This window comes from Diabrotica undecimpunctata, chromosome 4 (assembly GCF_040954645.1).
Source record: "Diabrotica undecimpunctata isolate CICGRU chromosome 4, icDiaUnde3, whole genome shotgun sequence".
In the NCBI taxonomy this organism is placed as follows: Eukaryota; Metazoa; Arthropoda; class Insecta; order Coleoptera; family Chrysomelidae; genus Diabrotica; species Diabrotica undecimpunctata.
In genome coordinates, this window is record NC_092806.1 from 134,212,699 (window position 1) to 134,240,368 (window position 27,670).

A 27,670-nucleotide genomic window follows, 5' to 3' on the forward strand; every position below is an offset into this window, starting at 1 on the left:
AGTTTTTTGTGCATGCACCCGGAAGTTGAGTCTTCTGTCGAGGTGGACTCCTAGGTACTTGACTGTTATTTCATCCTGGATCATGTTGCCTCCTACTCTGATTTGGTTTCGTGGTAGTCTGGAACTCTGGCTGAAGACTATGAATTGCATCTTTTGGACGTTGATTTTTATCTTCCATTTTTCGGTGTATCTCGTGATTTTGTCCAAGTGGTTTTCTATGTCCCTGATTATTCTTCCTTCGTCTTTTCCGGATGTGAACACTGCTGTGTCGGCTGCATACAGAGCTGTTGAAGTTCTTGGATCTGTAGGTAGGTCTGAAACAAAAATGTTATATAAAATTGGCGATAAAATGCTGCCCTGAGGCATTCCTTCCTGAATATCCTGGATTGCTGACATCTTTTGGTCCGCTGATACTTGGAATGTTCTGTTGGACAGATAAGTGTCACAGATATTGATGAGGTAGTGTGGTAGCCTAGCTTTGTCCATCTTGAAGATAAGTGCCTTTTTCCAAACCGTGTCATATGCTTTTTCTATGTCCAGTATGGCTAGTCCTGTCCTTTGTTTCCTGTTGAATTTTATTTTGGTGTCGCTGATGATCCTTGCTAGCTGCAGTTCGCAGTTTCTTCCTTTTCTGAATCCGAATTGGTCCTCTTGGATAATTCTTCTTCTTTCTGTGTGCTTCATCAGTCTCTTGTAGATGATCTTTTCCAGAATTTTTCCCATGGTTTCCAGGAGAGAAATAGGCCTGTAGCTTTCTGGTCTTCTTCCATCTTTCTTCGGTTTTAGAAGTGGGATGATCTTCGCGTGTTTCCAGTTGCTCGGAAAATGTCCTTTTTCCAACTGCACCATATAGTGCAGTTGCACTATGATCTTCTTTGGGAGTTCCTTTAGGGTGATGTTGTGAATCCCTTCTGGTCCTGGTGCTCTGCTTCCTTTGAGTTTCCTGATAATCCTTGCAACTACATATGGGCTGGAGTAGTCTTCTTCTTCTACTTGGAATTCGTTTCTTCTTTTTATCCTGTTGTATTCGTAGTCGACTTCTCTTCTTGTTCTTGGGTCCGACATGTCCTGGTTTTGTCTGTGTATAGCTGCCATGTTCCTTGCTATGGCATCTACTTTTCCTTGAGTAAAATGTATTCCCTCGTTGTCCATAATTTGTGGCATCTTTTGTTTTCCTCTTCTCTTCGCTTTCAGCATTTTCCAGACATTTCCTTCGTTTTCTTTAGCTTTCCTGATGTTATTATGCCACTGGTTTTCAGTAAGACTTCTCAGTCTTACTCTTATTTCTTCGGATAGGGTGTCTCCGTATTCCTTGTATTCCTGCCTTCTGGTCCTCTGGAATGCTCTTCTGGCCTTATTTCTATCCTTGATGATGTCCTGAAGTTCTGTAGGTATGATCAGTCCTTTGTTGTTCGTCATAGACTTCGGTATGTTGTCCACCATGGCTTGTTGTATTCTCCTAGTTATCTCTTCTATTTTTCTTTCGACTTCTTCTATTGAATGAAATTCCCCCTTCATCTCGATTTGGTTGAGTTGTCTTCTGTAGTTGGGCCAGTTTGCGTCTTTCCATCGCCATCTTTCTGCTGGTTCTATGGTGGGTAGATCGACTCTTGATGTCATCCTTCCAGTGACTGGTTTGTGATCCGAACTGCATTCGAAGTTGGCTCTAACATCTGGATGGACGTATGATGACGTCCTTTGTGACAAATAAGTCCAGTGGTGAATTGTTGTGTCCTCTTATTGGGCTGATCCTTGTTGGTTCGTCTGAGCACCTGTTCAGCCATTCGAAAAGACCTTTGTTCTCTTAAATCGTTCGAAAAGACCTTTGTTCTCTTAAATCGGATGAACAAATATAACTAATTAAAAACTACCTGACCGATTGTGCTCATCTTTCGCAAATGAAGTAACTACATAAAAACTCACATTATGAAATGTATTTTAAATGTTTTCATTGTTTAGTTTAATAATTATAACCAATTGAAAAACATGCTTATTTCGGGTTTAATTTGCAACAATTTTTTTGTTTATAAACAATTTTTAATTTTCATTTTAAAGAGGTATTTTCAAGAAAGTCGCCTGTTAAACGTTTTTATCTATGCAGAATTAATTTTTTCACAATATTGAAAAGAATTAAAAAAGTCGTTTTTTGCCATAATGTCATAACGCAGTGAGAGTTTAGATAACCATGAGATAATATGCCTTTTTTACTAACTTTTTCCTGATATTCCATTTAAAAAATAGCGCTTAGTAATTTTTCGATTTTTAAATTGATTTTTTGGTTCCGTTTCATGGGATAATAAACTATAAACAACTTATAAATTTAATTTAATTATTAAATTTTTGAATAAGGAAAATAAAAAACCAGTGTTAATTGTTGATGTAGATAAGTAAGTTATTAGATGATTTATACAGTTTTATAATTGTTGTATTATTATTTATTTATTATTGAGCTAAATCTCTACTTATGCGTCGGAGTTGGGCGGGCATGTTTTCGACGCTGAAGTACCTGAGGGTCTTAAAAGTAACCTTGTTTTGGACGCTGCCGGAAGGATTATCGCAGGTACCAGATATTAGATATAATTAGGGTTTAATAATGGTCATTGAAATTAACTTAGTTACTAGTTATTAGTTTGCCAGAGAATAGTGAAAAGTGAACATGGAAATTTCAACGTTAGTAAGTAATCATGGTAAAATTTTGCTCAAAGTGAACAGTTTTATTTTTTCTCAAGATAAAGTACTAAAATCGGGAGAACCGTATTGGAGGTGCGTAAAACGGTTGTGTAAAGCGAAGATATTCACGAAAGGGCCAGAAAAGTTAGTGATCCGAAGTAATCTAGAACATAATCACGAGTGTGATATCAAGACGGTTAATAGACAGATTGTGCGTAGCAGTGCCAAAAGGAAGGCTAAGGATAATTTGACCGAAAGGCCGTCCAAAATCATACATAGTGCGTTGAAAGAAAATGTAGATTGCTTGAGCCACATGTCTGTTAAAGACGTTAATTTAATACGAAATCAAATATACAGTGAACGGCGAATGGCTCAACCGAAACTGCCCAAAAGTAAAGAAGAAACTATTGCTGCGGTAAATATTATGAATATCAAAACACTTAAAGACGAGAATTTTATATTTGCGGTTGAACTAAGTTCTAACATTATCATCTTCTCGTGTAACACTAACATGCGTTTTCTGTGCGGCAGTGAAACGATTTATATGGACGGTACATTTAGTTACTGTGCTCAATATTTCAAGCAATTTTTTACCATACATGTATTTATCAATGGACATTAAATACCATTGTGTTATTGTTTACTTCCCTACAAATCGGAACAAACCTATATAAAACTATTTAATATTTTGAAACGCAAATGTGAAGTAATTGGTCTAAAATTCAATCCAAAAATCATTTTCTCCGATTTTGAAATTGCTATCCACAACGCTGCGCGTTTTGAATTTCTAAATGTGCACATTAAAGGGTGCCGTTTTCATCTTATGCAAGCTTGGTATCGTAATATCGGTGGTTGTGGCTTAATTTGGGAATATAAATTGGCAGACAGTGAAATATCTAAATGGCTGAAATATATTTTTGGGCTGCCATTTTTACCTCCCTCAGAAGTCGAAGAATCTTTCATATATGATTTTATGGCTATTCAACCAAAGGATTCAAAAATTGAAAAGTTTTCCGACTACTTATTGGACAACTACATTGGCGACCACGCAACATTTCCGTCGGAGATGTGGGCTGCGATGAGTGAGAGTTTACAATTAACAACTAATGCTTGTGAATCGTTCCACTCGCGTTTTAATGATAATTTTTACCATGCTCATCCAAATATTTTCCATTTTATTGATGTTTTAAAAAATTTTCAAACTGAAACTTACATTAAAATTAATAGTGACTGTAATAGTGAAAGTAATAGACTTAAAGATCCAAAGAGTAGAAAAAAAATTATGTTCGTTAGAAATAGGATACATGAGTATCAAACTAACTGTATCGATCGATTCCATTTCGTAAAATGTATGTCGTATTTATTTCAAAGTGACAAATAAACCTTATCAAGCTTAATCTCTAGAATTTTATTACCTGACTTTCCATTTACATTTCAATTACACCCAGCGTCCAAATCATGTATGCAGAAACAGGTAATTTTATTTTTCAGTGTCAAATTTTAAATTTAGCGTCCAAATCATGCACGCCCTCGGAGTTCATATCATAGTACTTCAAGGTCATAAGCAGTGTGAACTTTGACAACTCATTCATCAACGAAACTCATATTTAATAAAATAATATTATTTACTTATTTAGTTCGATATAATCTAACTAAAATAACTATATTTAGTTAGATATACTTATCATCTCTTATATTATTTAATCACAAAACTATGGGTATATATAAGAGCGGATACTTGTAGTTCGATAGTAAAATTTTTATACCGGTAAAAGATGATACCAAAAGATATTTGCGATCTACTAGAAGAGTCTTTAAATGAAAAGATAGAAAATTTTGAAATTCAGGAACATGAAGGCAACGAAAAAGGTCAGGGATATTTATCTGAAATGTTATTCTTGTCCTTGAAAAACAAAAATACCGGCGAAGATCATCATTTCGTGGTTAAACAATGTCTCGTAGGTTCTGAAGAAACAAGCAAATTTATGTCGATATGTTTTAAAAACGAAGTGCATTTTTATACAAAAGTAATTCCAGCATTAAAAGAGTTCCAAAAATTTTATCCCAAAGTTGAAATTTTTGACAATATACCAAAATGTTTTGCAACGAGCTCAAAAGAAGGAAAAGAAAAACTTGTAATGGAAAACTTAAAGCTAAATGACTACAAAATCCACCCTAAGAAAATACCATTAAATAGTAAAATGTACGAAACTATCTTTAAAACGTATGGAAAGTTTCATGGAATTTCTTATGCTTTTAAACATTACCATCCTGAGCAGTTTACTGAATTAGGCAAAGGGTATTATCAGACTATAAAAATGTTGTTTGATCAAGGTACGTAATTATTTTATTTTCTCATTTGTCATAATTCACTTATTAAACGAGTCATTAGTTTTTCTTTCGATATTGCGCATTTTAGTTAGCGGTTTGATAAAAAGGAGTAAACTTTTTTTTAATTACAAAAAATAGTGGCTTGAACCCCCTGGGTCATTAGCGACATTAGTTAGTACATTATATTAAATTTTAAGAATTGTATTTCTAAAATAGCTTGCGAATGCGATCCGTTTTATTTAGATGAAACATCAAGGCCATTAAATATCTTTAATGTCCATAATTAAATTCTTCGTTCCTTCTTGTTTATTGTTAGGTTTAGTTTTAGACAAAATAGATCTCAATGTGTTTGTTGTTTTGAATGTTGTTGAAATGTTGAATTTATTTCCTATCCTTTTAAGTTTTTCTGATAATCCTTATCGAATTACAAGTTATAAAATTCCACAGAGTTCAAAAATAAGTAAAAGTTAAGTGCATACAAGTGATAGTAGTTAATAATGGAAATACCATCAGAGGGCGTAGGAAATTTCGACACTAAGCAGGTAGCAACTAAAATTTAATGGCAATTTTCGACACCAGCCCCAATTCCCGTTTTTATCTTACAGGTATATTCGACACCAAATAAATATAGCTGCGACATAAATAAAATACCATAATTAATTTATTTATTTATTTTAATAAAAGTAATGTGCATTTTATTTCTTTATAACTGTAATAATATCTAAATATAATACAACTATTACCTAATTTTTGTACATTTTACCGTTAATATACTTGTATACAATGATTTATTTGCTATTATAGGAATGATAAGATACAGCTTTTATAAAATCTAACCTACGTATTTGTTGGAATCGTAGTTTATCCATCATTTTCTCCAAAAATGCCAACTTAGCCTTAACAGTAGTATCTTTGATTTTTGCTGGTATATGTAAACTATTTATTTTGACATAAGTGTCTACTTGAAATTCTTTTAACTTTTCAATAAAAATAAAAATAGAAGGATGTGTTGAATAAAAAGAAGAATTAAATCTCGAATGAAAGGATTCACAGGCATTTGTGGTCCTCGCAATAGACGGATTCTGATTAGACCATATGTGTGGTGGAAATAGAGCGATATCGAAAATGTAATTTTCCAGTAAATAATCTGCATATATATCAAGTGTTGCGTTTATAGGTTTATATGACATTAAATCATAAAGAAAGCATTCTTCAACTTCTGCTGGATTTAAATAAGTTAAACCAAACGTATGCCTTAACCATTTTCCAATTTCTGAATTTGTATCCTTATATTCTTATACCAAACCCAAAGATTGAATTTTTTTAAACCAGTTTTGGTGTAAGTGAAAAAGGCATCCACTAATTTTTGCATTGGGCCACATATACAATAAAGCACAGTGAATTGCTTTTTCAAAGTCCACAAATATTTCAGTTGGCTCTAATGATAATTGAAATGTTTCAAAAATCTTAGACCTTAATAAAGAAAATAAATTTTTGTGTCATTGACAATTTGTCCTTTAACAAACAGTATGCTAAAGGAACATAATGTCCATTTTCCAAGCCATGTATAGTAAATAATTGTAGAAAATATTTGGTACTGTATGAAAATGTACCATCCATATACAAAGTTTTTAATTTACAGAACAAACGAATATTTGTCTCGCATGAAAATACAATTACATTTAATTCAGGATGATTTAAAAACAAAAAACTTTCATTGCGACAGGTTTTAGGAGAATAATTACTAACCGCGTTATGGACTTCTGATATGCTTCTTGGTAACGGACCTGGTAACAGTTTACGACGACAGTTGTAAATGTTCTTTCTTATGCTAGCTATGTCAGGAACCGTCAGCAAATTGGCATCACACTCAGCAACAGCAGTTCTTGTAATTTTGGCTTTTCCGATATGTCCTCTTGGGCTTTTCTTTTACATGCATTGGTTACCATCTTTACTTCAAGCTTTTTTGGATCGGCTTCATGATTATGTACCAAATCACTTCTTGTGATGGTGAGGTCCTCACAGCCTATTGTAAACACTTTTGCGGAACACTTAGTGTTTCTTTGGATGCAGCGCCAAAATATCTCGCCGCTTTTTAACACTTTCTGTTTCGAGAACGAATGATGCTCCACCACTAATAAATCTCGACCACGGGAACTTTTTATCAAACTCATTTTTTAAATATCCGTATACGTGCACAAGTCAATGTCAAACAAGAAATAAATTACAACTGAAATAATTTAGTCACAAGTACACAAGTGCCACGCCTCCCGCCGTGACAATAAATATTGGGAAAACCCGCTTGTCCTGCTTGGGTGCAAATGTCCATCGCCGCTAATTACCTACCTACCTGCTTTAAGCCGCGGTGTCGAAATTTCCTATAATAAAATTTGACCCTTCGATTACCCCAGGTACAAAGACAATTTGGTGTCGAAAGTTCGCCCGCCGCCATCAGATAAGTAAGATAGAACTATTTTAATAATTTTAACAAGTTTTGAGTAAATAAAATAATTTTGAGAAAGATTAAAAACTGGTTTTGGCGAAGTCCGAGGGGTCAACCCGCTTAGGTATTCCTACGCGTTTATTTTTGGTTTTTTTGGCAGATAAGAAAGTAATTAGTGCAAGAAATTAAATATCAAAATAAAAGCCACATAATGTTATTACAAAAATACAGATCCGGCCTTAAAATAAATTAGATTAAAGGTAAGATTAGAATTAAATTAAATTAAAATAATAAATAATAATTGTTATTGTAATAAAAAAGTTTATACAATATAGGGAAATAAATAGAATGTAGGAATGTTTTGTGAAGAAGAAACACGGCAAAACTACAAAGAGATAAAGAAAATACCCGAAATGCAATCGAAAACTATGTGACAAGAAGAAGGGAAGTGAAAAGAATTTGCAGAAAAAAGAAAAGAGAACAGTTAGAAAAGCAATTGAAAAACATAAAAGAAGCCTACATAAACAGAGGTAAATAATTTTTACCAAGAAGTTAAGAAATTCAGAGAAACTACAAAGAATAATTCACAGTATTGCAGAAACAAAGAAGGCTTATTTCTAGGTGAAACAACAGAAAAATTAAACAGATGGGCGGAATATTTCGAAGATCTATTAAATACAGACCAATACGAGAACCTTGAGCGAAATGAGAAATGCCGAAACCATGGAATAGTGCTCTTATTTGTCCTATCTATAAAAAAGGAGACAAAACGGAGTGCAAAAACTATAGAGGTATAGCTCTATTAGAAGTAGTCTATAAAATACTTGTAAAAATTATTAGGAAAAGATTAATAAAATATGATAACAAAGTGATTGGAGAATACCAGGAAGGTTTTAGATTAGGAAGAACATCTACTGATCAAATAAGTATGTTAAAATTAATACAAAATAATAGCTACGAACAAAACTTAGAAGTACATTTGCTACTTATCGATTTTACACAACCATATGACTCCCTATCTCGAACGATGCTGTATGAGGCCATGAGAACATTAGAAATACCATAAAAACTTATAAGGCTAGTCATAATGACGCTTAGGAACACGATGAATAGGGTAACGATGGAAGGAAGCTTTTCACGAGAGTTCACAGTGAATAGAGATTTAAAACAAGGGGATCCGCTATCAACGAATTTATTTGTGAACAGTGCATAGCGTACGTGGATGGTGTGGTGATACTAGCGAAAACAAAAAAACATTTACAAAAAAGTTTTCCAGAAATTTGAAGAAGAAGCAAAAAGATACGGATTAATAATAAACCAAACAAAAAGGCAATATATGAAAATGAGAGGAGATATAACAAATAATAACAAATATATCAAAATGAAAGGAGCAGAGACTGTCTATAGTTCTGAAAAAGTGTTGGAATTTGAATATTTAGGAGTAACCATAACGAACACGGAAAAAAAGAGATAGGCAAAAGATTATTGAAGGGAAGCAGAGCAATAGGGTCACTAAATTCATTACTGAAATTAAAAAACGTGTCAAAAACAGCTAAACTGCAGAGTTCAAACTCTTCAATGGATGGAATAAAGACGGCAAAGAATATTTAGAAAAGACGAACGAATAAAGAAATAATGAGGATGTATGGAAAACCAGCAATTACGGCAAAAATACAAGCCCAAAGAGCTAGATGGCTTGGTCACATTATCCGAATGCCAGAGAATCGAAATGTTAAAACAATACTGAAGGAGAGAGAAATGGAGAAAAAAAGAAGAGGACGTCCGAAGAAAAAGTGGTTGGAAGCAGTAAAGCAAGACTTATCATTAATAGGACCGCATTATCTAATAGCGGATTAAGCGCCAAAATGTAGTTTTGAGATAAATGGGATTTTAATTTTGTTTTTGGTGCTATTTCTAAAATATAGTAATGACATATTTCATATTTTATAGATTATTGCAAATATAAATAGACTTTCACATGTTTTTTAAATTTTTAAAAAATAGTTTATATTTTAAAAGTTATTCGATCAAATGTCGCTTAATTCGTTAATGATTTTTTAAGATATGCATGAGTTAAGATCCGAATATCGGATTAAAAGACATATTTAGCGCTTAATCTGATATTTCAAAATAAGAAATGCTTGTTATAATAATGTTTTATTCATTTTTTACGTTAATACATATAAAAAGTTACATCGTTTACATAGAAAATACACCAAAAACACTTCACTAAGATAAGTCTTCAATATCGAAATCCAATGATCCATTAAAGCCGTCAATGTCATCTTGAATGTCTTCGTTCCCTACGATATTTTCATAGAATTGTTTAGCATCCAATGGGATAAGTTCCAATAATGACATGATGTCATTAAGTTTTGGGATAGAGACAGGTTTTCCATTAGGCCACAAAATTTGAAGTTTGGAGGAATACGAAAATTCTGTAGTTCTTGTTGCATGTCTTTTGACTCGTTTACTTATGTCTACTTCTTGAAAATTTCCGCCGTGATTTTTGCTAAAATATATTTTAAAAGGATTTTCTTTGAAGAGCAGTATTTCTTTAGTTTGAAGCCAGTTAATTGAGTTCTCATTTATATCTTTCTTTCTATTTACGATATTTTTTAAAATATTCCCAACTCCTTTAAACTCTTCTTTTTGTACCATTTGAACCGTTAATTTGTTTCGTTTTCGGCAACTTTTCATAACGTTTATATAATCGTCTGGAGTGTACAACCGATTTTGGATCTTTAGTGCTGATTCTATGTCCCCAAATTCGGAGTCATTGGGCATAAAACTGTGTCCTGATACTAGAAAGCGCATCGTTATTTTTTTCAAAGAAGGTATAAGCTCAAGCACAAATTTTAAGAGCATCACAATTTTAATATTGCGGTTTTGTCCTCCGCAACTGTCAGACCATAATATTAATTCAGTTATTTGAGGTGTTAAGTTCTCTTGCAAATATTTTAGTAAAACTGAACCTACTTCCTGTGCTCCTTTTCCTGCTGTGCCTTCGACCCAAATATAGCAATATCCTCGCACAGTTTTTCCTGAATGTATACCGCAGTTATAAAACCACAACTGCCTTTTGTAAAATACAATGTTCGTTGGAATGCGTGGTAGTGGTAGGGTTTTTTCCAAATCAAATGTCAGTAATACCTCCACATTTTCTTCATTTTTAGATTTTTGGAGATCTGAATTCATGAGATTTTTAGCCGCTTTTGCTTCATCTTGATGAGTATCTCTCAAACTGTTTTTTCTCTTGCTCAGATGTAGAACTTTGAATTTTAACTGCAAAATTATCGCATTTATTGCATGTGTCCTTTTTCAGTCGTTTTCTTTGCAAATTAAAATTGTCATAAAATATGCGTTTATAGGAGAAAAAGAAACACTATCCTGATGTTCTTCTTTATACAAGTTAAACATTTTGTCTAATGTTACATCACTATTTAAAAAAAGGCGTTCACTTTGATTTCTACAATAATGTGACTTATACTTTGGAAATTTGCTTATATGGTCAATAATTCTTTGACTACGATCTTCAGGCATTTTTCGATGGATAGCTGTCTTTTCTCCCCTGCGATCTTTAATGACATTTGTTGAACTAACTTTTTTTAAGTATCGGTCTACTCTTGCCGAGGATATTCTCAAAGTTTGAATATACATTTTTGAGCATACTTCTTTACCAGCTAGGTGGTATATCCTTGTGTGGGTTCTTTTAGATGTTAGTTTAGCTCTTTTTCTTTTTTTAGGCACCACAAAGACGGAAGAAGATATATAGAGGCACTTAGCTTGATAGTTATTAAGTGCCCAAAATTTGTTGAATTCTTGTTGCCTTTCTTTCAAACTTATTTTGTCGTAACATTTATCTTTGCAGCGATAATCTCTAAACTGTCTAGCTTCTACCGATTTGCCCTTTTGACTTACATACGGCTTATTGGTTTCGCATAAAACTTTTCGAGATTGCCGGGATTGATTTTCTACTCGTCTTTTGCGACCTTTTCTTGGTCTTCCTTGTTTATATGTCTCCATGATTTCTGTTTCTAATATATTTTCTTTATTTTCATTTCCTTGCTCTCTAGCAGCTTCTGTATGACCTCCATTAGATTCTTTGGAGGATTCTTCATTATTTGCGTGTGTTGTTAAATGATTGTCGTTTTCTAAGCCAAAGGCTTCCTCGTTTGTTTCTTGCACTTGTTGTGTACTACTTTTTACGTTTTGTTGGAAGTTTAGCTGAAAATTTTCGACTGTAACTTGCTCGGATCTAGTAACGTTTGTGTTGTTTTTCATATCGACACTCAAACTTCTATTTCTATGCAATAAATCAAAAGAATGCGGACTCGTTGAATGGTTTGAGACATATAGGCTAGTGCAGGGAATACTCACATTAGAATAGGATATATCCAATAATACTGAGTCCTCAGGTAATTTCTCCTCTCCCATAGAACTGACTTCATTAGGGCAGGTACTTTCATTATTTAATGTCGAGTTTATTGATGCGTTCATTAGAAACTCACTTGCCTCGTATGCTTTTTGCACCTAAAAAAGTACCTAGTTAAGTAAAGTTACAGTAGTTTAAAACACAAGTCATGAGAAATCTTGTGTTAAGCGAAAAGATTTCAGTAAATGATATTCATATCGAAAAAAACACTTCTTATAAGTACTTGGGGCATGAGATACGCATAGGAAGAGATAATCAAACGTGCGAAATAAGCCGCCGCATATGACTCAGTTGGGTGGCATTCGGCAAACTGAGATATGTCCTTAAGTCAGAACTGCATATTATGTGTCTCAAAATAAAAGTCTAAAATCAGTGTGTCTTGCCAGTACTTACATGTGGTTGATATAGTGCAGAAATTCTAACAGTAACCTATAAAAGTAGTAATAAAATTTGTGTTACACAAAGAGTCATGGAACTCTCGATGTTAGGCATTTCTCGTAGGGATCGGATTACGAACAAGGAAATAAGACGGAGAGCAGGAGTACAAGATGCCATAGAAAAAATTAGGACCCTTAAGTGGAACCGGACGGGGCACGTAGCTAGAATGTCGGATAACAGATGGATACAGCGAATCGTACATTGGAGACCAAGATGCGAAGCATATGGAAGTAGAGGTCGTCCGCCAACAAGATGGTCTGATGACATAAAACGGATCGACAAAAATTGGATGCAAACACCACAAAACAGAAATACATGGAAAAGACTGAGGGAGACCTACATCCAGCAGTGGATAGATCGGGGTTGAAGGATGATGATGATGATGAAAGTTTAAAAGGTAGTAAAAAAGGTAGTTTAAATGGACTCACTGTACTTAAATGTAATTATATATAATACGTACCTCCGGCTCCGGTAATAAATTTTCATTCTTTTCCAAGGAAAAAGAGACTGCACTTTTTTCTAAAGCTGTGCATATAAGTTTGTATTATAACTTCTAGAACTTTTATTCATAAGGCTTGGATTATTCATTTTGATAGATTAAAAAGGTAGATCTAAGCTAATTATTTTATTATGCACGTCGTGTAACCTGATAAGAAATGACAACACTCTGATCACTTGTTGGTTAACGACTGAGGTACAATGATACAATGATTCAACAGAGCGCGCATTTTGTTTTAAAATAACGAATTACCTGACAAAGAATGTCTTTTAATTCGATATCTTGAACGTTAGACAATATGTTGTGTTTTGTAATAAAGAACTCAGCGCTTGATTCGTTATTACATTTAAAAGATGCGGATTTTTGTTTATGACAATGGATTATATACCATTATTGGCGCTTGATTTGATATTACATTTTTTGTTGTAAGGGTTTTTAATTCTGTAAAATCAACTTGGCGTTTAAATCGATATTACAAATCCTATTGTGTGATTTTTTTAATAAAATAAAAAATGTCGCTTAATACAGGCGTTCAAAAACCGCTTTTTTTGAATTTTTTTTTCACCAAACCTATTTTTATACATAGATTTGCACCCTAGCTGCAAGATACTATTATCTCGATTTTGAATTTTTGGCGGTTAATCCGTTATTACATAACGCGGTCCAATAGGCATATATAATATTTTTCTCGTATTATTCCTTGTGTATCCTGTAGTATCTCGTTCAAAGATATTTTGTTCTATTCGGTCGATTGTTAAAAATTCCTTATTAATAAACGATAAAGGATAATCTTTTTTTAATAAAACAAATGTTAACAACTGTTTTTCCTCCAAGAATTCATTTTTGTTAGAACAAGCAATTTTGGCTCTATCGTATAAGGATTTAGTGATTCCCTTTTTAATAGTAATGTTGTGATTTGATTTAAAATTTAAATATGTATCTGTTGGTGTGTGTTGGTTTTCTATACACCTGAGTCTCATATCCTGTATCGTTGTTACAGATTAAAACATCCAGGAAAGGTAATCAGAAGGCAATCAGGTAATAATCAGAAATCAAATAGATTAGATCGCTGCACCAATCAGGTTTAGAAACTCCATCAAAGCCGTAAAAACTTACCCGGGTGCAGACGTAGCATCAGACCACAATCCGGTGGTATGTAAGTTTGAAGTAAAGTTAAAAAAGCCAAATGTAAAGAACAGGCCCGAAACGCTAGATATTAGGAAGCTTTCCAACGATAATATTAAACAACAGATGCAGGAGAATTTAAATACCGAAATATCAAAAATCCTTAAAAATAACAATGAACCGCTGGAAAAGTGGAGTGAAATTAAAGAAGAGATTAGGACTTCAAGCACTAAGTTTTTACTACCTGATAAGAGAAAAAAGAAAGACTGGATGACTGCAGAAATCCTTAACATGATGGAAGAGAGACGGATATATAAAACTAAAGATACTGCCAAATACCGTGAAACCCATAGACGAATAAGAGCTAAGATAAAAAAAACTAAAGAGAAATGGTTCTCGGAGAGATGCGAAGAAATCGAACAGTGCGAAAAGGTATACGACTATCACAATATGCATAAGAAGATAAAGGAACTTACAACAAAGAAAAGCTACAATATTTTATCGAAAGGGCTGTGCGATAATAATGGAAATCTACAACTAGACCCCGACAAAATAGTTAGAATCTGGGAAACTTATGTGGAACAACTGTTTAATGATGACCGTCCTAGTGGGTATACACTGAGCAATGATGATACTGGCCCGTCTATTCTAAAATTAGAAGTGGAGAATGCTATAAAGGGTCTTAAAAATAACAAAAGACCAGGCAACGATAACGTATACGGGGGAGTATTGAAAATGCTGTGCGAAACAAATAGTCAATTTCTAGACTCACTCGTCAGACTCTTTAACAATATTTATAACAGCGGAGAGTTTCCTGAAGACTGGCTAGAGTCAACTTTTGTTGCCATACCGGAAAAACCAAAAGCAAAGTCTTGTGATCAACATCGGATGATAAGTCTAATTAACCACATTTCGAAGGCATACACCAAGGTTATTTACAACATAATAAGCAAAAAATGCGAGGATAACATTGGAGATTCGCAGTTTGGGTTTCGGAATTGTCTTGGGACAAGAGAAGCACTTTTTAGTCTACAGGTACTCATCCAGCGCTGCAGAGATATGAACAAAGACGTGTACATATGCTTTATAGACTACGCAAAAGCATTCGATAACGTAAAGCACGAAAAGATAATTGAAGTTCTCCATAAGATCGGAGTCGACTACAGAGACATTCGAACAATAGCGAGTCTATATTGGGATCAAACAGCTAAAGTGAAAGTAGGATCTACATTGACCAATAAAATTGAGATCAAGAAAGGGGTACGACAGGGCTGTATCTTGTCGCCTATTCTCTTTAATATATACTCAGAAGAAGTATTTAAGACAGCGCTCGAGGAAAGCACAGAAGGCATAAAGATAAATGGAGAAATAATTAATAACATAAGGTATGCTGATGACACTGTGATTTTAGCAAGTAGCATGGAGGAACTGAGTTGCCTAATGAGTAAGATACAAAAAACAAGTGCACAATACGGACTCAGACTAAATATCACAAAAACCAAATGGATGTTAGTAAGCAAAACCCAACAACCACCACAGCAACTGATATTAGACAATGAAAGAATTGAACACGTGGATTCGTACATCTACTTGGGAACAACAGTTAACTCAAATTGGGATCAAGCGAAGGAAATACGTATAAGAGTAGAAAAGGCAAGAGCATCGTTCACTAGCATGAGGCAAATTTTCACCTCTAAAAGCCTCACCCTACCTCTCAAAATTCGACTTCTGAAATGTTATGTATTCCCGGTTTTGTTATATGGAATGGAGGCGTGGACAATGACCGCAACATTGATGAAAAAAGTAGAGGCCTTCGAAATGTGGGCTTACCGACGTATATTACGTATATCCTGGACTGAGCACGTGACCAACGAAGAGGTACTACGCCGGATAGGTAAAGAGAGGGAGGTAGGAATAAGTATAAAGAAAAGAAAGTTGGAATACTTGGGTCACGTTATGAGACATAAAAAATATAGAGTACTACAGCTGATCGTTCAAGGGAAAATAGACAGCAGAAGGGGTCCAGGGAGGAGAAGACATTCGTGGCTCCAAAACTTGCGGCAATGGTTCGGATTGTCATCTGCTGAACTATTCAGATCTGCCGTAAACAAAGTCAGAATAGCCATGTTGATTGCCAACGTTCGGAACGGACAAGGCACATGAAGAAGAAGGAAAGGTAATGTGTTATTATATTCCTTTTTCCATGGTAAATGTTTTGACTTGGTGAGCTCTTTCTAGGTTTACTAGGCGCCACGGTTTCACTGTAGATTTAATTTCTTTTATTTTAGATACCGATAAATCCCACTTATTTTAATAAATTAGACGGAACCAGATTCTTGTAAGACAGCAAGTTCTTTCTTGGCAAATAAGGCTATAGGGGTTTTAGTATATAGTTGACCAATTGTTGTTAACGAGTTTAGAGAATTTGTAATAATAACGGAAGAAGAATAGTTTGAACCTTTGATATGCATTAGGGTTTGTAATAATGCATATAATTCTGCTGTGTAGACATTAATTTAATTTAAGAAGATACATGTGGAGTGACAAATGCTGATCATACGCCGTGAGCAGATTTGGAAGCATCTGTAAAAATGCAAAAACTGTCCTTGCAAGTCTCTAGTTCCTTTAAAAATGACTGTAGAATTACATTGGCTGATGTCTCCAATTTGTGATATTGAAGTAGTATCGTATTGATTTCGAGAATTAACCAAGAAGGATGAGTTTTTACGCTTGAAGGAAAGTGGTCAGGAATTTGGAGTTGCAGATCTTTTAAATTTCTTTTGGTTTCTTCTCTAATTTTTTTAGAAAGTATTCTGCTTTTTCCGGGCTTGGAACTCGCTGTATCTGGAATAGAGATACTAAGTTCACCCAACCTTACAACCAATATAGAAAGACTTACTAAAACTTATTTTTAACGCTAAAAGTTAAAAGTTCCCTGTTTAATACGGCGATGTTAAAACGTATCAAGAGTATCAAGAATTAAAAACAAGAAACAACTAGAAGAATTTTATGAAGAATAGAATGTAAGAAGGTTAAAAACTAAAAGCGTTAAGGATAGTAATATTTATATTTTTTCTAATATCCACTTTAAACGTAAATATTTTACTTCTTATTTTACTTATTATATGCTATTTTTATAGGTCTCATGCAAAGTGCAATTGTCAATTGTTGTAACAAGATAAAAGAATTTTTAGAAGAGGAAGATGAAATAAAAATTCTCGATAATTTTAAAAAATATTGTGATAACGGTCCTCAAATGTTTCTTGATGCACTTGAATACAAAAGCCCATATTCAGTTTTGGCCCACGGTGACTGTTGGAGTAATAATATGATGTTCAAATACAATGTAAGTAAATAAGTAAATTTTATATGGTACTGTGAAAAACGGCAGAATGTCTAATGTCTAGATTTTTTGGTAAATATAATCATTCTCTAAGTCGTTTAATGCATGTTAGAAGTACTTCGTTAAATAATATCATTATTTCTTACCTATACTGATGAAATACAACGGCTATACTGGAAATACGATGAACAGGGCCGCCGCTAAGGTTTTGGCCGCCCGTGTGCAACTTAATATTTGCCGTCCCCCTTCCGACACTTTAGACATACATACTATTATTTAAAGAAATGTGCAGAAGATGCATAATATAACAATAATAATTTGTAAATAGATAAATACTTACTTGAACATTTAGACTAATCTCCATGATCCAACGTCCATATATTATCCTAATGTATATCCTAATATCCCATCCTAATATCCTAATTTAAACGTCCTTTATCCTAATTTAATAACCATGATCCAACGTCCAGAATATGTATAATATCCTAATATCCTAATTTAAACGTCCATTTAATTAAAATAAACCGTGAATAGAAACATAAACACATAAAAAAACTAAAAACGCACTTTTCGGGCTTTCGTCTCGGTCCAATATCTGTCCAATGTCGCACACACTTCATGTTCTATAGATAACATTGCTAAAGCAGAAAGTCTTCTTGCTTCATTGAGGATCGCAAATAGTTTTTAATAATCTTAAGTTTTGAAAACGAGGGCTCACCCGTAGCTACAGTAACAGGTAGAGTTAGGAATTTACGTACTATTATAGTTAAGTTGGGAAATGTTGATACAAGATTATTTTTGTAAATATATTCAAGAATATCACTAGGACTTTTTTCTGCGGAAAAAATGGTTGAATAGCTTTTATTTTTTCATATAAATCGGTTGCACTAATGTCAGTCGCTGAACTGTTTATGTCTGTAAGGGCTCAGAGAGTTTTCTTCTGCAATCCAATGTGTTTACCACGCATATTGGCTCCATTATCGTAACCCTTACGCAAATTATTAATATTTTTTATTTAATTCATTCAGTTTATTTTCTATTAATTCAAACAGACCTTGTCCAGTTACGTCAGTTACAGGAGAAAAGCCCAAGAAGCTTCAAATATCTGAACTGGTGTTGAAGTTGAAACACATCTTACTACAATTGTTATTTGTTCTACGTGCGTTATATCTGGGGTACAATCTAATATGATAGAAAAACATTTAGATTCTCGAATTTGTTTTAGGATAACGTCCTGAACAGAGTTTGCCAATAAAAAAATCAATTCATTTTGATGCTGCCATCCTAAATAATGTCGTATATTTGTACTCTTGGATTCCACACGACGAAGATGCTCTGATAATTTTTTTTTGTTTAATGGCATAGGCAAGTGCCATACAACCAGTCACAACATGAAAATTTTCTACCCAGAAAGAATAAAAAGATAATATTACTTTCAAACTTAAGTAGCATTACAAATTTTAAGCATTAAAATTATTATTAAGGATAGGTTAGAGATAAAACATGGACACTCGTTTCTCGTCTAGGGACCCATTAAGTCATTGCTTTTACGACAAACTAAATTGAGTCACGGATAAAAGGTAATAACAAATGGGGTAAAGCAGAGGTTAGAATTCTAATTACAGTTAAATATTAAGCTTACTTTTGCAAATAAATTCCATCAAACATTCATTTACAACTGTTATATTTAGAGATAGCAGATAGCACATATTGTACGGAGGAAAAATTTTTATGTTGACTAAATTTTTTATTAGATCTTCAGTTTGTTTTGTGTATTTTTTACATTCGAAGAAAATGTGATCTAGATCACCTTCTTTTGGACAGTCTGGACATAAATTTGAATTTACGATTTTTAGTTTGGACAAATGACTAGGATAGCAGGCGTGTCCAAATTTTATTCTAATTATATATATATATATATATATATATATATATATATATATATATATATATATATATATATATTGATACGATTAGGGTTTATAGAAAATAATTTATAAGTTATATACTAGAGAATTTTATAAAAATTATTTATGTTAGGGCATTTTAAGAAATTAGCATATAATAATTGTAAAAAGTTGTATTTTAGTAGTTATGATTTTGTAGATATTTTTAAGTGAGCCATGTGACTAGGCAACACACTATACCCTCCATTCCTAAGTGTCATTTTAAGAATTTTACGAATATAAGTGGGGTTATATTGTTTGAAATGTGTATTTTATTAAATTAGAGTGTTAGTTACTAATTTGAATGTTTATTCTGATCTGAAAAGCCTAAATGTCAACAAAATTATCAATGGAACATTAACGATTTCTCCAGAGTGCAGAATTTGACTATTGTTTACGGTCGAACATTCTCGAAATAATGATTATGGCGGTGGATCGAACAGATATTTTTTTCGAGAACATCTATATAGAGGTAATAGAACAAATTGGAACATGATCTCTTACCAGATGGTTCTAGAAATCCAAAAACATATAAATACCCGTGATTTGGATTCAAGATGGCAGTTTTGGAAGTTTTTAGTCAGAAGTCAGGCCAGTTTAGTATGAAAGTCTAGTAAATTGTTCAGAATTTTCAAGAAGTCAGTCAGAAAAGTTTAGTAAGAAATATGAAAGTTAGTTGGAGTCAGTGAATCAGGTACAAATAGTCGAATTGTTTAATATAGTGAGTTAAATGAAGATTAAAAATTATGCATATAATTAATGCACATTTATAATTATACACAAATAATTATTGAAGATTATAAAAGTATATTGGAAGAAATTAAATTATATTATGGTTGGAGATTAGTATAAATCAACTTATAATAATTGGATATTGGTATATTGAAAAGAAGAATAAATATAAATGCTGTTTGCTGGTTTGGTTGGTGGTGTATAAATGCTGGTGAAGAAAACTATATCTTAAATTGGTAGAAGCTGATAATTGGAAAAAGTAATTTCACAAAAAACAAGGATAACTGAAATACGAAGACATTCAGTGGTGATTAGAATCTATATAGTGGAAAACAGTTCATTTAGGCATTCAGTGAAAGAAAGGTACAAAATTTTGTTAATATAATTTAGTTAGTGTCATAACAATTTCAATTTTGAAGATAGTTTGTTTAAATTTTAGATTGTCTATAGAATTTAATTAGTTTTATAAGAATATCAGTTTAAAGATAGTTTATTTTAAATTTACATTGACTAGGTTAGATATATATGTGTGTTTCATAATAGTTATAATAAAGATAATTTAAAAAAGTACTTACAAGCTAATTCTTTGAGAACCGCGATAAAAACCCTATATATTATATTATTAAAAATACTCATTGCTCATCATTCAAACAAAAAACACATCATAACAATATATATATATATATATATATATATATATATATATATATATATATATATATATATAACATCCATATACCTTCGTGGAACAGAATAATTTTTAAACCAATAATCACTTAGAATTAAAGGCTGTATAGAAGCATATTGCGAGGAAGACTGCGTACTATATATGTGCCAAGATTGTTTCCATTTACTATTGATATTATTTTTAATTATTGTTAATGCGTCTTGTCTACAGATTTGGTGATCAGCTTGCGTTCCGGTATCAATGGCCTTTTTAGCTAATAGGTCAACATGTTCGTTGCATTTAAGACCTGTGATAATACAGCGTCAAACTTCATTTAATCTAACTGCAAATAATTTCCATTATTTGGTTCAAATATCTTATTGGATGATCCTCTAAAAGCTAAACATTGTTTAGATAAAAATTTTACAATTGATAATAATCTTTCAACAACAGCGTCCCAATGTTTTTTCTCCATTTCAACAAAACAGTTTACAAGGTGCACAAAAAACACTATTGAGTGATAATGAGTAAAGTAACCACGGGCGATGAATTTGGTCTTGATTAGGTAATGTGCGATAATAATAAGTTTCTGAAAATTTCCTATTATTTGTATTTCTGGGGAAGTTAATTTTTGTAAATTGCTAAGAAAAATTTTCAACAACAAATTGAACTTAAATTGAATTCATATTTGCAGGCCATTTTCCGGGATCATCTGAAACCAAGTATATGCTGGAGCTTCCTACACTACAATCCAGATTAACTGGAACATTATTTTTTCTGTCTTGGTTGGTGGTTTCAGGTTTAGGCGTTTCAGCATCAGACTCGCACTATCGCTATTATTGTAATCAAATCCTCCATCTCTATTCGCAGGAATATTCAATTGTTTGGTACTTTTTTCTATGGTTTGGACTTCTCTTGAAGTTGAAGGTTCTAAATTTATATCCGAGTCTTCTATATTTTCATGTATGTTTTTCATCAAAAATAATTCCAGTGCACCGCTAAGTTTTTTTTTCTCCTCAGTTTTTGCCTTTTTTATCTTTCTATATTGCAAGCCTGAAAGTCGTTTTCTTTTTCTTTCGGACATTTTGAAATTATCACTTAAGAACGAAGCCGGGCGAATTTAACAAAATAAATCCAAAAACACTTCAAATAAGTTGTCCAAATAATATCTAGCCGTAACGCGTATACGAATAAAATTGTTCTGATCTCGACGTTACTTCGAAATACAGTACCTACTGCGCAAAAGAAACGGGTACACTACTATATTTTACAAACAAAATCGTTTATCAAATGCGTGTCTAAATTTATCTAATTCTCAACTAAGACTGAACATAAGACGTAATAACACATCTATAAACATAACCGTAGAAACAATATTATCACAGAAACTTTACAACCACTTGCCTAAATTCTTGTAAAGTATCTACGCGTGGAATCCCAAATAACTAAAGTCCGAAAGCCGCCAGCCGCTTTGAATTAAAAAGTATTTCCGAAACTGCTTTATGACTGTACCTGCAAAAGGGCGGCAGCTCATACAATAAATAATATTTTCTGACATTTTTTTTAGATTAGGATGAAAAAAAGAAGTATACATGATAAATGAAATGCATTTGAGTATTATCACGTACTGAATAATTATTATTGTTTGGAATATTAGAGTTCACAGAATTATCTGAATCATTACTATTTAATTATTTGAATTTATTTTCGTTTTAAAAAAGTATTATCATCAGTGGACTGCTTTTTGCCGCCCCTATTGTTGGCCACCCGTGTGCGATGCACACTTGGCACACATGGTAGCGGCGGCCCTGACGATGAAACTTAAGCGAGAAAGAAAAGAAAAACAAAGAATAATATAGGTCACTAAATAAAAGAACAATGGTTTCAAGATGAAGGAAACTCGCCAAAGTAAAAAAAAAGATACAAGCTGAAAAAAAGACACAAAATAGCAAAAACATAAATATAATTAGAGTTTTATAAAAACTTCTATACCAACCAAAGACCACAAGACATTTTGATTTATTTTTCTTTTCATTCTTCCTTAATTTATAAAATACATCTTGGTTCAAATTGTTTCCTGATTTTATCTAATATTTGTCGATTATTACTTTGACTTAGTTTTATTTCGATTAGTGTAACGAGGTTTATTGTTCTTACAAAAGTTTCAGCATTATCTATTTTTTCCAAAACAGGGTTTCTAAAAAGGCAGTCTGCTTCTACATTTTCTTTTCCAGGTTCATATTTAATTTTACAAAACTAAAGGAAAAATGTAAAGAAAAGAAAAAAGCTTACCTGAAATACATGTCAACCAAAACACAAGAGGCATATCATAATTACAAGACAATTAGAAACGAAACACATGCACTTGTAAGAAAAATAAATAATGATCACTGGGAGCGCTTTTCGAAAGAAATATAACATAATTTTTACGGTCTGCAAAATTAAATATGGCGCTTCATAAGAGGTCAAATAATGAAGGTAAAGGAACTAGTAGAACTAGTAAAACACATAGAAAAGTATACGTGGATTGACTACCTAAAAAAGCTTTATGCAGAGGAAGAACAAACGGCGCTAAAACCGGAAAACAGCTAAACTGCGAGTGTACGAGACAGTAATCAGACCCACAGTGATGTATGCCAGTGAAACGTGGATTATGATCCAGCAGGAAAAAAAGAAAGTAGAGATCTGGAAAGAAAGGTGCTTAGAGAAATCTTCAATGGAATAAAGACGGCAAAGAATATTTAGAAAAGATGAACAAATAAAGAAATAATGAGGATGTATGGAAAACCAGCAATTACGGCAAAAATACGAGCCCAAAGAGCTAGATGGCTTGGTCACATTATCCGAATGCCAGAGAATCGAAATGTTAAAACAATACTAAAGGAGGGAGAAATGGAGAAAAAAAGAAGAGGACGTCCGAAGAAAAAGTGGTTGGAAGCAGTAAAGCAAGACTTATCATTAATAGGCATATATAATATTTTTCTCGTATTATTCCTTGTGTATCCTGTAGTATCTCGTTCAAAGTTATTTTGTTCTATTCGGTCGATTGTTAAAAATTCCTTATTAATAAACGATAAAGGATAATCTTTTTTTAATAAAACAAATGTTAACAAGTGTTTTTCCTCCAAGAACGAATTTTTGTTAGAACAAGCAATTTTGGCTCTATCGTATAAGGATTTAGTGATTTCCTTTTTAATATTAATGTTGTGATTTGATTTAAAATTTAAATATGTATCTGTTGGTGTGTGTTGGTTTTCTATACACCTGAGTCTCATATCCTATATCGTTGTTAGAGATTAAAACATCCAGGAAAGGTAATGTGTTATTATATTCCTTTTTCCATGGTAAATGTTTTGACTTGGTGAGCTCTTTCTAGGTTTACTAGGCGCCACGGTTTCACTGTAGATTTAATTTCTTTTATTTTAGATACCGATAAATCCCACTTATTTTAATAAATTAGACGGAACCAGATTCTTGTACACAGGTATGTAACAAAGGTATCATTTTAACATCAAGTTTTGAATCTTTTGGCTGTAGTAATCCTATGTTTAACTAATATTGTTTCATGGTACACTGACATTTTGTTTTTGACACCGTTCATGGGTATCTTGTCAATCAGTTACCAGCTGAAGTCCGTTTGAAGAGGTTTACTCTCCGGACACTGGAACTCACTTAAAGCATTTGTGTGTGTTTTCTGAAGTAAAATTTAATTAAAATATTAAACATCAAATAATATTATCAACATCATGTACTATCTTTGGTAACACAATATATTTTAAAGGGTTTTTACCCAAATATTTTGGTGGCTTAGGCATGGTAACCTGTAAGTATAACCATTTTGCTTTTTTAACCTAAAAAATTTTAAACCACGTTTACTTTAATTAAATGGTCTATACTTATTTTAGGTATTTTAACCTGATGATGAAACTGTTGTTCCGAAAACGTTCGTGTTTTTAATGTAGCCCTTTTTAGGGTTTTTATAAAATATACCCGTATACAAAGATTAACCTCTTTTTGTGATACGTGGTATACAGCCAGCTGCAGGAATTATTTTCCTTGTGGATTTTTTTTTTAATAATTAGTGTTTTATTTTTCACTTCTTTAGCTTGTTTACTTACAACTAATTTTCTACTGTTCTTTTACATAATCTGTTCATTTGATCAGTAGTGGTACAAATATAACAGTTGTATTAAATGCTAGGCTTATATTAATTAATATTTAATCAAAAAAATTTATTGTATGATTTATTTTCTTAGAAATCCGGAGAAATAGAAGATATTATATTGTTCGACTTCCAACTAGCTACGGTAGCGTCACCTGTTTTGGATCTGACATACAGTTTCTACTCAGGAGCTGACGAAGAAACTATATCTAATTTGGATCATTTCCTTGAAATATATTACCAAAGCCTTAGTGATACCTTAAAGGAGTATGGGTGTACTGCAGAAGAAGTTCTGCCATTTACAGAATTAAAAAAAGAATGGAAAGAACACAACTCGTTTGGCGTTTTAATGGGGTTATTGATATGGAGTAATAAAAACTTGGATCCAAATGACGTAAGTTGTTTTTGCAGATTAGTGCATTATGTACTTTTTAAATAGGTTGTACCTTGTACAATAAACAAGAACATTATGCATTTAAACGTTGTACAAAAAAATAATATATAGGTGATAAATTCCGTATCTATCATTAGCACATGAGAAAGAAATAGTTTAAAAATACGAAACAAAATGTTTAGTGTCCGGAGCTTTTTTCACAAGAATATATTAAGGTAAACTTTAACTAAGTATATTCTATTTAAAAAACTTAGTCAAATATAACCCTCTTTTTGTAGAACCTATATGTTTAGAATGGTAACGACCATCATGGCAATCTGTTTTTGCACACTGCTGCACTGAAAAGATTTGTGGTTGTTGTGTTAAACCACGTACGTAGATTTCGTCTTTTTGGTCCGCGTGTTTTTCAACTTTTTTTAGTAAAATTAGTTGCAACAATCCATATCTTTCGTTATTTCTCATGATGTGACTGAGGTATTTAATTTTGGCTCTTTTTATTGTGGTTACAGCTCTTTTTCTTTTTCTATTCTTATTAAAACATCCTGATTTGTACCGTGGTCAACATAAGATTCCTTTAGAATTCGACGATAAACCCATATTTCGCAAGCCTCAATTTGCTTGCAGGTAGCGTCTGTGAGAGTCTACGACTCAACTCCGTACAAAAGTATCAGAAAGATTTAACATCATTGTAACATTTAAAGTGTTAACTAAGGTACTAAAACTACAAGACTATGCCGCAAATGAAGCTGATCCCTATTTATAGAGAGAGAAATTTATTGCTTAAAATGATTTACATTTATAAAACACAACATGATACAGTACAAACAAAGTACAAGATATTAAAATACATACTAACTATAAAATTTTCATAATAACAAAGCTATCAATTAGTGCTACTGTCCTAAAAAAAATTCCTCGATACTATAGTAACATTTAGACTTTACAACTTCTTGATTGCTTTACGGAATAGAAAGATATTGTGTAAGGCTTTTATATCGAATGGTAAGTGATTAAACACTTTCTTCTCAGTGTATATGAATGATTTTTTAATTAATGTAGAAGAGGAAATTGGAAGAAGGAGAACACAAATTAGACGAGCGCAATAAAATGAATCTGTCCAAATATCCTCTTTATATTTTTTTAAAAATTAAGCATTCTATTTTAAGGATATATATGCAAGGAAGTATCAACATACCTTATTTCTGGAACAAAGGTGTCACTGAACAATGATGCACCAAACTTGGCCTTGCATAAATATCTGAGTGCTCTCTTTTATAGCATAAAAAGTCTGCTGAAATGGTAAAGGGAACAGCTATCAAATGCACCAAACTTGACCTTGCATAAATATCTGAGTGCTCTCTTTTGTAGGATTAAAAAGTCCGCTGAAATGGGCAAGAGAAGAGCTACCCCAAAAGGCAATACCGTATCTCAACTTAGATTCAATTAAGGCTACCTAAACACTTTTTGCAATCTTAAAATCCAATTTTTGTGCAACTGATGTGACAGCAAAGCAACCTGATGGTATCTTTTTGCTTAAATATACAGTGTCTTGCTCAAATTTAAGTTTATTAAATTATTACCAATATAGAGACCTACAATTTTATTTCCAATCTCAGAACAAATGCCTTGATTGTCCAAAGTTAAGTTGTTTAGATTATCAAATTTTGTTGTTTGTTGTTGTTGTTTAGATTGTCAAATGATTAGCTTTGCACCACTCTTAGATTTTTAGTAGATCAATACTAATAGTTTTATTCAGTATGTCGTTCTTGTTTTACCATAAAATTGTGGTGTCATCAGCAAATATAGTAAACCGGCCATTAATTTCGAGGCTAATTATGTCATTAAAATATATCAAGAAAAAGATAGGACCCAGAGCCTTGAGGTACTCCACAACTAATAAAGGTGTTACTAGAGTAGCGCTCATTAATTGATATAGACCATCACTTGTCTTTCAAGTATGAACTATAACTAATCTTTATAATGTAGTCCCAAAATTAAAAATATGTGTTTTTTATAGTACTTAATGTTATAATATCGATTTGAAAAGAAAAAAAAATTAATATTTAATGTGAAGTAAACCAAATTTTTTTTTAATTATATTTTTGTACAGTTTACAATAGTTTCTGCAAAAATAAATTTATTTATAACAATATTTTTAGACACTAAACGTCGCTGAACTAATAGACGCAGATTCTACAAACGACAGTATCAGCAGTTTAATTCAAAAGACGGATTCTACAGGTTTTAAAAGGGCTAGTTTATCAGTCATGAAACATTTGTACAAAAATAACTTTTTATAACTAATTTTTAATGCTTTGTAATATTTCGTATCTTCAGGAAATTGTTTATCTAAGTTTAATAAATCGACTGTTAATTGTATGTTCTTTTAATAAACGGTAAAACAAGTGACAGAATTATTTATATTAACCTATTAGCGCCCAGCGTTCTCATTAAAAAACAGTTTTATTGTTCATGAAATCATGTT

General features: G+C 32.5%; 1 protein-coding gene across 1 annotated transcript; it reads left to right on the forward strand.

The window, feature by feature from the left end:
• The first annotated feature begins 4,324 nt into the window (after window positions 1-4,324).
• Window positions 4,325-27,585, forward strand: LOC140440069 (uncharacterized). The gene is made up of 4 exons (XM_072530338.1): window positions 4,325-5,004; window positions 17,082-17,287; window positions 24,886-25,185; window positions 27,345-27,585. The coding sequence occupies exons 1-4, from the start codon at window positions 4,446-4,448 to the stop codon at window positions 27,483-27,485; spliced, it is 1,206 nt and encodes a 401-aa protein (XP_072386439.1). The 5' UTR covers window positions 4,325-4,445; the 3' UTR covers window positions 27,486-27,585.
• Window positions 27,586-27,670: the final 85 nt, after the last annotated feature.